This window comes from Ascaphus truei, chromosome 15, assembly GCF_040206685.1.
Source record: "Ascaphus truei isolate aAscTru1 chromosome 15, aAscTru1.hap1, whole genome shotgun sequence".
Taxonomy (NCBI): domain Eukaryota; kingdom Metazoa; phylum Chordata; class Amphibia; order Anura; family Ascaphidae; genus Ascaphus; species Ascaphus truei.
In genome coordinates this window covers 36,482,215-36,497,157 of record NC_134497.1, presented here as the reverse complement: position 1 = coordinate 36,497,157, position 14,943 = coordinate 36,482,215, and the positions used below count along the sequence as shown (strand labels likewise).

Below are 14,943 nucleotides of genomic sequence, written 5' to 3'. Positions count from 1 at the left end.
GTGATGTGGGTGGAGCTGGGATAAGCTTCACGTGTGCCATGTGAATCCAGGAAGAGACCTCTGCCATTTTAATTGCTGTAATGGTGGTGAGTAGTACTTTAAATGGGCCTTATCATCTGGGATGAAGAACGTTCTTGCGCAGGAAATGCTTCACTGGAGTAGGTGCACTTTCAACTTTGACCTGTGCCTAGAGAGACTCAAAAATATATTAGTTGCATACAATACTTACTAATTGTTTTACTAAGCAGTCAATGTGGACTTGACTTTGCTACAATCTAAATTCATAAGACTTGGTGCCCCAGCTACTGCTAAACCAATTGATTCCATAGTTAACTCTATTCTGTCTGCAGGCCATATCCGTAAGACCTGCAAAACTGCAAGAGTTGTCCCAATCTTCAAAAGTGAGGACAAAAAACACTGTAATAAATTAGCAACTAGGATATTGGTTGCTTGGTCTGCAGCAGAATTAGAATTATATATATATTACACAGTTATTTTGGCAATAACTACTGCTTATAATAAAAGGACACCTTTGGAAAGAAAATGGTTAAAAGATATAAAATACATCACATATTCAGTTAATAGACAAATGATTTTATATACGCCTCCACACTAATTTCTCAAATGGAATAATATAGTCTCTTTATAAAGTGCCGAACACACTGCTTGCGTTCTGCCTTTAAAAGACACTCAACATTTTTCATTTGATTAAAAATAATTTCAGAGCTTGTTCATCTGGGCATACCGCCAGCCTGGGTGTTGCGCCAAATGACCTCGAACAGATAAGAACGTTTTTTCCATAAACTACATAATAATTACTGGATTGCAACACTAGCTCGGAGCCAAAATGCAGCTTCCTCTACAGCCCTAAAAATTACATTTTTATGGCATCCCAAAAATAAAAACAACAGGACATTTGTACCAATAGGTCAGATAATTTATAAACACAAAATAAATTCCAACAAGAGCATGCTACGTTCCTACACTCTTTCCTCTGAACCCCTTCTGAAAGAAATCTCATACTTTCGCAAACTTAATTCACTACAAATTTATGCTATCCTGTTTCAACTCTGCCCTCTCTCAAGCTAAACAAACCTACTTTTCTTCATTACTCAACACGCACAAGTCTAACCCACGCCAATTCTTTCTTCATCTCACCTCAGGACTTTGCTGACTATTTTAAGGAAAAGGTGGAATCCATACATCAGAACACCCACTCTGCATCCAAAGCCCTCCCGCTTTAAACCTTTCTCACTGACTGCCCCACTCCTCTGGAATGCCCTTTCTCTCAATACCTGACTTGCACCCTCTCTATCCACCTTTAAGACTCACCTTAAGACACACTTGCTTAAAGAAGCATATGAATAGTACTGTGAATAATACTGGACACATGATACATAACAGCTTGGCCCCTGCAGACGCACTTCCCAGAATTCCCCCCTTTTTCTTTTTTTAAATATTCCCAAACATATTCTAATCCTATAGAAATAAACTTGAAATGTGTTTTTACTGGTTACACGCAAACAGAAAACACACACTTGTTCTCTTAAGCTACAGAGCTAGTTAACTTTTCATGTCTGGATTGCGAATGCTGCGCATTATTTAAACTGGAGGGGAGGGGCTGTTTCTCCTATCTTTGAGATAGAAATCCAGCAAACGGAAAAGAATGTGTCTGGTTTAAAAACCTCATTCGTCTGTCCAGAACGAATAAACCTTTTAAATTATCACCAGTGACAGGGCTGAATATCATATGCCCATTCTTTTTTTTTTCCGCTCTCCACTCCTTCACACTGGGAATAATTCAGGAAAAATTCATCAGAGATTCAAACAAACTTTTTACATGAGATAGCATTTTCTTTTTAGCTGGGACTTGCACCCTGAGCCTTCCCGGGCGAACCAGCAGTTCCCTGATTTTCACTCTGATAGGGGCACTCTCTCTGCCAATGGCCAAAATTACCACAGTAAAAACAGGCACTATTATTCTGAGCTCTTCCTCCTGGCTGATTTCTGAGTCCAGCAAAAGATCTCTGTCTATTATGTCTTCTGCTTTGTCTCCTATCACGGTATCGTCCATTATTAAAATACATTGCCTTATTCCCTTGCCGAGAAGGGGGCACAAAGCAACCTGCCGCACAATCTACAAACGGGTCACAATAATTATCACCAGCCGGAGCAACAAATTCTTTAGGAGTCTGACCAGGTTTACGCTTGCAAAGGACAACATGTTTAGTATTATTCTTAATAAACTCTGGCTTACTTCCAGAGTCCATTAGTAGCTAATAGAAAAATAGCGAAATTATAACAAATATTAGATATGTAATTAGCATTCTTATACTTTACACAATGTACAAAAGTCGTGCATCTAGATCAGAGATGACAGCCCAGTCTGGTTTTTAGGATTTCAACCTAGATTTCCTGACACACACACACTCAGAGTCAGAAATACCTGTTAAACACTTGGTGATCTTAACCCTTAATTTCACAGTCACAATTTAACCAAGAGATTCCCAGTGGGGGGTGAGATAGAAAACATCAAATATACTCACTACCCTGTGGGAATGTTGCTTCTGACACCAATTGTTAGGTTCGTAAACTTAAAATACACCGGGGACCACCTCGGACAGCTGGCCGTGACTGGAAGCAGTGTTGCTTGATCCGGGGAGACTTAACCACGCCCATGGCTGTTGCACCTCAATCTGGTGACGTATGAGCGCTCGAGAAATGAAGAAAGAGACAGAGAGTGATTCTGATTCTTCATCTCAACTTTATTGCGGAAAAGCAATGCTATTTATACAGAAAAAAAAGTGTTAATTATAGGCGTAAATTGGAGGCGTAACAATATTAGCATACAGTATTACAAAATAACAGCTTAGCTGGGAAATTTCCACTCGTACACATTATCTATAGCAGTGATTCTGAACCAGGGCTCAGCGGAACCCTTGGGCTCCGTGGAGCAGTCCCAGGTGTTCTGCCTGGCCGCCCTCACTCACTGCAGCCCCTGGCTCTCCCCCTCCACTCTCCTCCCTCCCTCCTCTCTCTTAGGAGCGCGCATGCAGTCCTCGCCTCAAGCATCCTGCTTGATGATCCGTGGTGTCGGAGGAGAGGCTGCTGCTGCTTCTTCTGTAAAACTGTGCATGTGAGCTACGGGAGGAGTGGGGGGTGGGGGGGGGAGGAGATGCTGCTTCTGTAAAACTCTTGGCTATGTTCTACTATAACTGAAAACAATTAGCAGAAGCTGGAAAATACTTCCTACATATGTGAAGGTCGCTTTTCTGCTTACATATACCATGTAACGTAGGGAAAAGTTAAAGCAGACAAAATGGAGGTCCTGGCTTTTATTTTAACCCTTTCAGTCCCTTTCACTTTGAGACCTCACTAACTGTCCCAATTTTAAGTTTGTAAATTGTGCGAGAAACTAGGAAGAACAGAACCTTGTGGCGTTGCAGTACCACAGGAAAATCTACTACAGAACCTGCACAGACCTCCCCCCACACACAGAGCTCCTGGTCTGGTATGGAGATGAATATGGAAAGAGCTTGGTATCAAGTGGGGTACGCTGTGCAAAAGTAACGCGCCAGCACAAGGTAATCAGGAATATGTGTGTTGTGTGGTTTTTACGTCTCTATTGTCTTATTACTGATGTTAAATTGCAAATAGTGATAGATCTGCATACACCATTACTGGTCAACTAGAACTTAATATAACTAAACCAGACTTGAGTCAAAGGGCCAGATGCATCAAACTGCGGTATCCAAAAACGCCATATTACCGGCCTTAAAAATGTGCCGTAATAGCGTGCAATGAATCAGCGTTGTAGCGCCAAAAATAAAGCACTTTTTTTCGGACCTGTTAAAAGCATCATATCTGATACAAAACAGGCATAGAACAACATTTTCAAGTAAAAACTGCCATACATCAAGTATGACTCCCCTATGGGATAATCCTTTATTTGCTCCGGGACTGATCAGTACCAACTTCGCAATCTGGAAAGCTAACCACCTCAATAGATTAACAGATCTGGAGGGTAGAAGAGGCATACAAACATTCGATATTCTGAAAGCCAATAAAAGTATCCCAAATGCTGAATTCTTTAGATACCTCCAGATCAGAGCATTTTACCAGGCTCATCAACCGATAAATCAATGAACAAACTTCGAAAAGCTCTGTCGTTCAGGGACAACCACTAAGGGACTCATATCGCAGTTGTACAAGGAAGTAACGGTTTGGGCGCAGCAGTGACGGAAAAACTAGGTTACATGACCAGATGGGAGTCAGACTTGGGGGAGGTTTTGGAGCTAGAGGAGTGGACGAAAATCGCAGCGGCAGTCTCCAAGAGCTCCATGTGCACGACCCTACGGGAGAACGCATATAAAGTTATGATGAGATGGTACTACACTCCCACAAAATTAGCTAAATTTCTGCCTAGTTACTTCCCATTGTGTCCTAGACAATGTGGACAGCAAGCAGACGTGTTGCACATGCTCTGGTCCTGCCCCAAAATAGTCGGGGTCTGGGAACACATCAAAGATTGGCTGAACAGAATCCTAGACGTAGAGGTCTCGTTGGATCCGTGGCTGTTCCTTCTGAACAGACCGTTAAAAGGCCTACCCAAACACGCTCATAAACTGATAACTCATTTCGCAACGGCAATGCGGGGGGAGATCACAGCACGTTGGAAACAAAATGCGATTCCATTGATAACGGTAATTCGGAACAGAATCTGGAAGGTATGTCAGATGGAGAAGCTGACCATCCTAGCAAATGACACAGGCGAAAACTATCTAAAAGTCTGGATGCCGTGGCTGGCCCAGTTAGATATAGCGGGGGTAGAAAGGTCCGCAATTTGGCAATGATAGAAATGCGTTCTCCCTTGGGGAGGCAGCACAGAAAAAAAAAATAGACAGATGGGATAACTCAGAGATACTAGGAGTCCCGCGGGGAGGGCGCGGACGAGGCCGGGGAGACCCCAGCCCCCCCGCCCCCCTGTAAGAGCTCACAGCGGAAGATACTCCCCCACCCCCCCTATTTTCTTAACTTTTAGACTAGAGGTGTCTGTCGGTCTGTCTCCCCAGTCTGTCTTGTGAATAGTTAGACTACATGGACGCTGGACTCTGTTCTGATATTGATGTGGATAAAAATGTTTGCAATGTCTGATGTACATGTGACCCGTCAATAAAATTTAAGTTGAAAAAAAATACAATAATTGTGCATTTGGTTCCTGATTTAACAATGCAAATTTAGCAGAAAGTTGGGTCATCCTATAACTAGTACATGGTACATGTTGCGGTAACGGGAACACCCGTTTAATTAAACCTTCAAAACTGAAACTATCGATTTACTATCTATCAAATTATTTCTGCCACTTTAATTGGTGTTTTGCAGCTAGTGAGATTTCCTTTTAAATCGTTAAATATTATGATCCACACATCCATGTCTGGTGCATGGTTAACCGGGTTAGTCCCGTTCTTTCCATCCCAAAGGACTTTATTGAATGTCCTGCAACTACCCAGGACATTTTCTTCCGGCAACATAGCGAGGGCCGGGGATGGGAGCCGTCCTCCCTCGACTTTGCTTGATCAAAAAAAGCTATTGAACACTCTTAGAACACTCTTAGATAATTAATAACATTACTAACAGTAACTCAGGAAGTGGTTGAAACCAACTTGGAACCATTTTGGCTAACTTTGCGAATATATATATATCCATGTATATGAAAATATATGCCGATATCTCAGGTATACCTCATGTGGCAGACTGTCCTGACCTGGCCTGACCTACTATCCTATACCCCATTAGAATCCCCCGCTCCCTTTATGTGTCCCCATTATGTTATTATTTTATCCATAAGGGATAGCACAACGACCTTTTGTATCTCCCTTCCTTCCCCATTCCCACAGTTTTATTGCATATATATACATATAACTGCAGCTGCCAATTGTCAGCTCTGGCCGGGGGAGACTGTGTCTTTTAGTCCTGTCTGCGTGGGGGCGACACAAATAACGTGTAATGGTAGCTGCCCTTGCGGGTCTACGGCCTCTGCTCCGTCTCTTCGTCTCCTGACAGTCTCTCAGATGAAGGTGGGGTGGGAGGGTGGTGTGTTGCACCCTCTATGTGCTCTCAGCCAGTCTTTTCTGCCTCTGGGTGTCGTGTCCATGCTCCTTTGCCCGGTATCTAGACTTGTGGCCGGGTGTACCAAGATGGCCACCATGTCAGGATGCAAATTTGAATTGTCTAACTTTATTCCAACTTTTTGCAGACAAGTGGACAGTCTGCCGGTATTGCCCTTTTAAGCCTTAATTGATCCAAAATTGGTATCAATGACGTGTCTTTTCTTGGGATTTTTGCGCTGAATTCGTCACTCTGCTCCTGCCTGGCTCAGGAGAGGACGTGGACGCCCCAGCTCCCTCCAGATCAGTGGATTCTCCTCGTAGGCCCAGCTTTTTCAGAAATTGGCCCTTTTCTTCTATGGTACGCAGAGTGTAGGCTGTACCATTCTTTAGAACCATGAGACCAAAGGGAAAAATCCACCGGTAGCGCACACCTTTGTCTCGCAGCAGCCTGGTTATGGGCAGTAGGGACCTCCGTTTAGCAAGAGTAGTAGGGGCCAGATCTTGAAATATTAAGAGTTTAATCCCCTCAAACTCTACTGTACCCGCTGCTCTGGAGATTTGGCACACCGCCTCTTTTATCTTGAAATAGTGAAGGCGAACAATAATGTCTCTTGGGGGATCATTAGGCTGTGGTTTTGACCTTAGGGCTCTATGGCATCTGTCCAGGTGCAGATCTGACTCGGATTTATCGGGGAAGAAGCTTGTCAGCCATTTTGTAATGAAGTCCTCGGGGTCTGCAAACTCCTCAGGGAGAGAACGCATATAAAGTCCTAATGAGGTGGTATCTTACCCCACTTAGACTAAATTTGTCAATGGAAGCTCCCCATTGTGCTGTAGACAATGTGGAGAATCCGCTGATCTGTTACATATGCTGTGGTCTTGCCCCCGGCTGGTCCCGTTGTGGAGTAAGATCAAGGATTGGCTACAGAGGATCTTGGACCTCGAAATCCCATTCGATCCCGGACTCTTCTTACTTGGCAGAGCAAGACGGAGTATCACAAAAACAGACCTCAAAATAATAGCTCATTTTGCTACAGCTGTGAGGTGCGAGATCGCAGCATTATGGAAACAAAGTGAAATTCCTACAATCCCCAAGATTCGGAACAGAATTTGGTACGTATGCCAGATGGAAAAATTAACGAGTTTAGTTAATGATACTGGCGAAAATTTCCTAAAGGTCTGGATGCCTTGGCTGGTCCACACAGACATCCCAGGGGTGGAGAGATCCACAATACTGCTTTAATAATATGTAAATGCGTTCTCCTATGATGCGGTAGTTAACTAGATCCTAGAGGAACATCAGATATTACCTATCTACACAAGCAATACACTACTATAGATCACCACCATCAATAGCCGACGAACGCAGGGTCCATGGGTGTTGAACGAGGTCGTGGCCCCCCCCCCACCCCCCACTGTCACCCCCCCACCGCCCCGTCACCCCCCCGTCACCCCCCCACCTCCGTCCAATGTTTTTTATTATGTATTATGTATTATGTATTGCTTATTTTCATGTTTATGTCACCCTGTTAAACTCCGATTAATGTTTATGTACAGCTAAGATGCACATGAGATATTGATATCGCATGACGCAGTACTGGTTATAAGATGTATCAATGCTGTGTTTTCAAAAATAATAAAAACTACAAGTTAAAAAAAATATATATATTATGATCCACTTTAAATGTATAATCCACTACATTTACTCTCCCGGCCCTAATGCTGCACATTTTGTGCTAAACCCTTCATTTTTACAATGTACATCTACAGTTTACTTCCTGAACTTTTGGGATATGCCAACTTACCTCTCCTTCTTGACCTTTTGTAAGACAGTTTGTGTAACAGTGACTTTTTTGTCTCGTCTAGTACAAAGACAAGCTCCAATAATCCACCCATGCCAACACTGCAAGGTTGCTTTTAGCAGCCAGGATTACCTCCTCAAACATCTGACGTTAAAACACCCAAATGAGAATATGGAAAAGATGAGGACAGAACAATCTTGCAACATTCCAATAAATATGACAGAAAATGCATCTTTCAACCAGTCAAGGCAATTAATAAACAATGTAACTGCTTCTCATTCCAAAAGATATATATTAGCAGATGCCACAGGAAAAGATCTTGGAGAAAGTGAGAAGAGTCTGACTTGGTTATCCGACCAGAATGCACAGAACAGAACACAGACCGGGGAGAGGAATGTATGTGAGGAATGTGGGAAGGGATTTAGTGACTTATCCAAGATGAACATACACAAGAGGACACACACAGGGGAGAGACCGCATGTATGTGGGGAATGTGGGAAGGGATTTACTGCGCCATCCAACCTGAACACGCACAAGAAGACACACACAGGAGAGAGACGGCATGTATGTGAGGAATGTGGGAAGGGATTTAGTCTGTTATCCCAACTGAACACACACAAGAGGACACACGGGGAGAGACCGCATGTATGTGGGGAATGTGGGAAGGGATTTAGTGACTTATCCAGTCTGTACACACAAAAGAGGACACACACTGGGGAGAGACCGCATGTATGTAGGGAATGTGGGAAGGGATTTAGTCAGTTATCCAGCCTGAACACACACCATAGGACACACACAGGGGAGAGACCGTATGTATGTGGGGAATGTGGGAAGGGATTTAGTGACTTGTCCAAGCTGAACATACACCAGAGGACACACAGGGGAGAGACCGCATGTATGTGGGGAATGTGGGAAGGGATTTAGTCAGTCATCCATCCTGAGGAGACACAAGAAGAAACACACAGGGGAGGGACCTATCTCTAAAGCCAGGCATGTTTATGGATAACCAGCGACTTAGACGCTCACATATAAGTGCACACGTGTATCAGTGTTACGCTAAATCACTGTAAGAAATCCAATTTAGCAATAATTATATTGTAATGAATGAATCTGTTATCAAAGGCAGAATGTTAAAGTATACAGTATAATAGTCTGGACTTTCCTTCATATCTATATATTATCTGATTGTATATTCAGTTATTGTTACATGTGCAGTATTCTAAGTGAAAGGTCAGATCTATTCTGACAGACAGAATTGACCCTAAAGGTCAATTCGTGGCCTCAAGTTGTTGAACAGCTGCAAGTCCTAACTGGGAAAAATGCTGCATAAGACTTTCCCATTCAGCAAGTTTGAAAACTACTTATATGTTCAGAGGTAGTTCATATGACATCAGTAATGTAGGTGAATACCATGTTGAGATATAACATTTTAAAAAGGTTAAAAAGGCTGACTGGGTGGGTCTTTATGGATAAATACAGCAGTGAGCTTAGTGAGTTTAGGAAGGAAGGAAGGATGGGGAGAAGATAGGCCAGAGGAAGAAAGACCAGGCCAGAGTGATGATATCATGAAGAGGAGAAAGAAGGTTACTATGTGCAACTATTCTTAAGAATATCAATCTATTTGAAACATCATCGTCATTCTTACTATTTTTGTATGTAAGTAATTATTTTCAAAATAAATGTTTTGTTTTTGTGTGCAAACGACAAGAATGCTGAATTCTGTTATACTGACGTAAATCTACAGAAAAAGCGAATTTAAGGACATTTAACATTGGCGAGCCAGCCTTCATTCAGTTTTTTCGTCACATTTGGATTAGAGGGGGTGTGGTCGATACATCCTGGATCCAAGATTTGAGAAAAAATTGAAACGAACCGAAGAAAAAAGAAGTGTCAAGTTTTTGGTAGATTTGACTACAGTTGATTAACAGATCAGAGACAGAGAACCACGTTTCACGAATCTCCTAGAGGGAGACGGACTGTTCGGGGGTTGCCTTTGTCTGGTTAAGTTTCCCAAGGAAGAAGGTACATTTGCGAGACGTGCAGGGAGCATTTGTATGCGCTGAATGGAATAGCGTGGAATTTCTTCAAAGAAACGTTGTGACGTTTGTGGGGGAACAATTCGAGTCTTGGAGCACAAGTTTTCGGTGAAAGAAAATACTTAACAAAACGTAAGTAATGGAATTTATTAATTCATATGCAAATGACAGTAATATGATGTTAAATGTGTTACCTCATACATCTACTGACACTGAATTATGGAATTCTCTGTGGAATCAGGTGCAAATAGAAAATGAGAGAATAGATAAGAAAATACTAACTATGCATAAAGATAAGAAAAAATTAAGAAATGTCATGAAAATGATCAAAGTGTTTAATTTGATGGTTTTCAATGATGAGAAATCGCATAAAATCGAAGTTGTAAAAACTGATCAATGTTCAAATTGTAACATTTTACATAAACGCATACATGAGTTAGAAAAACAAATTGAAACATCTAATATCAAATTTGCATGCGCTGCTGGTAAAGACAAAAAGAAAAAAGATACTCAAGGGGCGTCTTTTATTCCTAGTTCTAGTGCAGATGTAGATGTGACTGACATAAGCAGCACAGAACTGACAAGGAAAAAGTTCCATGACAAAGCAGCCACACTGAATTTAAAAATTCATGATCATTTAATGAAGGTATTAAAAGATATACCTGATTATGAGAATCACCTGGATGCATTTCATAATGCAGACATTTTTGAATCTTATACAGATCGATTTAATTTGACTGAGGAACAAAGAAATAAGATTTACAAACTGTGGTTACCAACTCACATGAGTCGAAGGTTAAAAATGCCTGTCAGCATGCCTCAAGTGGATGAGAATGGTGATTTTATACAAGGGTCTTGCATAGACAGGCTTAATCAATTAATTTACATTTCCACCGGACATGCCATTACCGTTGATATTTTGGAAGATCTTAAACCCAAAATTACAGAGGATACTTTTGAGTTTATGTTAAAATTCCAGACTGCATACAAATTACTGTTTTCTGATCAAGATTCTGAAGAGAAAATGATTAGAGCATTTGTAAAATAATTTACATTTTTAGATCCAGTAACATTAGCAATTGCTTCTGAGAAAGAATCATTAGAAGTTACTGCTCTTTTTATTGATAATATTAGACGTCAGCTTTTGCAGAATAATCCCAGACTTAAAATCTCAGAAGTTGTTAATGATAGAAATGCCTTTCATGCCACTCAAAAAAGTAACAGCTCTTGGAACAGTCAGAGTGACAGGAGTGACAACTGCAGAACAGACAAGCCTTTGCGGCTGCAAAGTTTAAAATGTTTTCATTGCGGAGAAATAGGGCATTATAGAAGAAACTGTGACAAATTCTTAGATCTCCAAAAAAGTTTGCGGAAAGAGAATGTATTTGTTCAGCACACAGCTCCTAAGCAAAAACGGGATGCTCTCCTTGTAAAAAAAATTACAGAAATCATGGCTAGTTACACTGACACTAATGATCTCACACACAAACAGGTTTGTAACATAACTCACATAGACGAAAGACTTAATTCATCCTGACTAGATTATCTGAAACCACGTCCTCTTGAAGTATTAACTCCAGTAACTTTGGATAAAGAAGGAACCTTAGGGGGGTTTGATACAGAGTTTTTAATAGATACCGGGGCACAGTTAAGTGTAACAAAAGAAAAGTTACCAATGTTGCCAGGAACACCTCTTTGTAATATTGTGGATTTAGGCAATAAGGCAATTTGGAAAGATTCTAAAGGCAGAAAGCCTGTGTTAATTAATACTTCTGAATATGGTAACGAGAGAAGTGTTTGTCCAATTGAAATGGTCACTAGTGAGTTTCAATTACGTGAAATCAGTGATAATTTTTGTCTCAAGCAGATTGTGCAAATCTTTCCAAAATTGTGGGCACAGGAAAAAAATGATTGTGGCAGATTTAAAGATGAGATTTTTAATATGAAGGGACAGGATGTTCCATCTCAATGTCAGTACAGATTGCCAGAAGAAGCAATGGGTTCAGTTGCAGATATCATTCCAACACTTAAGAAAGATTTCCAAATAACACAAAAAACAGGACAGGATTTTCTCACTGAAGAAAATGCAATAGTTGATTCCTTGGCTAAGGAAGAGGTTTTAACAGAACAGAATGTAGTGCTTACAGAGACTAGTGCCACAGCGATAGTCAGACACAAAGATACGCAGCTCCTTTCCTTTACAGAGAAACAGGCAAAGGATACGTCCATTGCTATTTCCCGGGTTGATTTAAAGCCTTCTCGTGTCCATAAAGAAAAGGCCATAAATCATGAAAGTTTGGGTCACGTAGGACAAGAGACACTTTTGGAAAGTTTAAAAGGAAATCCTGGGCTCAAAAGGCAAAAACCACCTTTCCAATGTATTGCACCAGCAGATGGCCCAGGGTCCACATTGCAAATTGATCACAATGGTTCCTTACCCTCAGGGAAGAATGGGTTAAAATATGCTTGGATTACGAGAGCTGTCTTTTCAAAATGGGTTGAGAGCATTCTGGTCAAGCAAAATGATGCAATTACTACAGCACGAGTTTTTTGGAATCATGTTTTTTCCAGATGGGGTTTTCCACGCATTCTTGAGTCAGATAGGGGTTCTCATTTCACAGGTTTAGTGATTAAAGTTTACATGTGAAATTTTATGGATTAAATAAAGATTTAAAGTATCATCCATAATCAGTTGGTAGAATTAGATTTAAAATTTAGGAATTAAAATAGGTCTTCTATATTTCCAAAATTTTAAAAGGGGGGGAAGTGAAGTAGATGACAATTATGATCATTTTTTTATGAAAAAGTTCTTTGGTAAACAAATTGAGAAGGATCTAATGATATAATTAACATTATGATAAAGGTTATGTTTTTGATTTATGTACGTAATATGTCGATTGTAAGTGTATGGTCCAGATGGACTAAGGTTAAATATATTTACCAATATAATGATACTGCTATATTTTTACAGGTCATATGTAATTGTGTGATGAATAAAGAATACGATTGGATGATCGGAGTCAAGAAGAATGAGGAAAATCAACAAGAGTCATCACCGATGGGACTGAATATTTTTTCATTTTTTAGGAAAAAGAACAAAATGAATATTTTTATTATATTTATTACTACTGGGACAATTGAAAGAAATAATCAATACTGAAAAAGTACAACGGGGAATTACATCTCTAGGAGTACAACAAAGTTTGCTAGAAGAATTGTTGTTATTGGTTCAAAATTATACAGATTTATGGGTGTAATGTACAGTATGTACAAGTATTATTATTTTTTCTTTAAAAGTCCATATTGGGAAAAGAAAGAGTTTTATTTCCTATAACAGTACTAGAAATAGTGGTAGTAATATTCAGTTATTATTTTATAGTCTCCAATATCCAGATTTTTATTTTTTACACAATTATAGCAAGACTTAACGGATAGATTTTTTACGCTTGTTTACATTTTTATTCTAAAATACTTTGTTTATTACGCCAGGTCAAGATTATCATTCATGCTTACTTTGTATTGAAACAGTAAAAACCTTTAATGATTGAAGAATTAATTTGTAATGGAGGAAATCCAATAAGAATATATTTACACATTCTTGAGAGATGTAAATATGGTTCTATTACAGTTTAATATACCTCAAATAAATGAGTTTGAGTTCTCTTGGGAGAAATGGACTGAAGAAATTTAAAAAGATGAAGGTTTACTTCACATGTTACAAAAACAATTAAAAGCAGAAATTGTTTTTCAACATGAAGAAGGTAAACTAAAAGAGATAGAACACGATGGGTAATTAAAGGCTTGATGGGCAAAAGTTTTTAAAGAAATCTGTTATAATGTATCAGTATTGGGAAATAAGTGTTTCATTTATCTTCATCATTGTACATTGTTTTATGATGTATTCTTTTTCAACTCTTGGTAATATGTATTGTGAAGGCAGAGTAATTCAGAGGTATGCTGTATTCTGACATTCTGTTTGATAAGTTTTGAATGTGATATGTATGGTTGTTTGAAAGATTTATAGTGATTCTATTACAATCTAATTTAGGGGGGCTGTAAGAAATCCAATTTAGCAATAATTATATTGTAATGAATGAATCTGTTATCAAAGGCAGAATGTTAAAGTATACAGTATAATAGTCTGGACTTTCCTTCATATCTATATATTATCTGATTGTATATTCAGTTATTGTTACATGTGCAGTATTCTAAGTGAAAGGTCAGATCTATTCTGACAGACAGAATTGACCCTAAAGGTCAATTCGTGGCCTCAAGTTGTTGAACAGCTGCAAGTCCTAACTGGGAAAAATGCTGCATAAGACTTTCCCATTCAGCAAGTTTGAAAACTACTTATATGTTCAGAGGTAGTTCATATGACATCAGTAATGTAGGTGAATACCATGTTGAGATATAACATTTTTAAAAGGTTAAAAAGGCTGACTGGGTGGGTCTTTATGGATAAATACAGCAGTGAGCTTAGTGAGTTTAGGAAGGAAGGAAGGATGGGGAGAAGATAGGCCAGAGGAAGAAAGACCAGGCCAGAGTGATGATATCATGAAGAGGAGAAAGAAGGTTACTATGTGCAACTATTCTTAAGAATATCAATCTATTTGAAACATCATCGTCATTCTTACTATTTTTGTATGTAAGTAATTATTTTCAAAATAAATGTTTTGTTTTTGTGTGCAAACGACAAGAATGCTGAATTCTGTTATACTGACGTAAATCTACAGAAAAAGCGAATTTAAGGACATTTAACAATCACAATGAAAAGTGACTTTAGTTTATGGTGCATAAACGAGCGTTTTAAATGCAAGTTATTTGTATAATTTTTATTGTAGTTTTTTTTGTTTTTATAACTTGTTTTTTATTAGTGTGTAAATACATGGTATACATGAAAAACAAATCCAATACATGGTGAACAGGGTAGCACAGATTACATAATGATATAGGTATAACATATCTATTGAGCCCACGCGGCCTTTCGAGCCCTAC

The 14,943-nt window shown here is 39.5% G+C and overlaps 3 protein-coding genes across 5 annotated transcripts in view; all 3 read left to right on the top strand.

The window, feature by feature from the left end:
- The window catches only part of LOC142466812 (uncharacterized), a 557,357-nt gene that overhangs the window by 248,756 nt on the left and 293,658 nt on the right, over positions 1-14,943 (top strand). The window lies entirely within an intron of this gene.
- Positions 1-14,943, top strand: part of LOC142466826 (uncharacterized) — a 140,250-nt gene that overhangs the window by 6,586 nt on the left and 118,721 nt on the right. The gene's annotated exons all lie outside the window — the stretch shown is intronic.
- On the top strand, positions 3,181-13,117 carry LOC142466807 (uncharacterized). The gene is made up of 3 exons (XM_075572262.1): positions 3,181-3,584; positions 7,977-10,080; positions 12,920-13,117. Exon 2 carries the CDS (start codon positions 8,084-8,086, stop codon positions 8,834-8,836), a length of 753 nt encoding a protein of 250 aa, XP_075428377.1. The 5' UTR covers positions 3,181-3,584; positions 7,977-8,083; the 3' UTR covers positions 8,837-10,080; positions 12,920-13,117.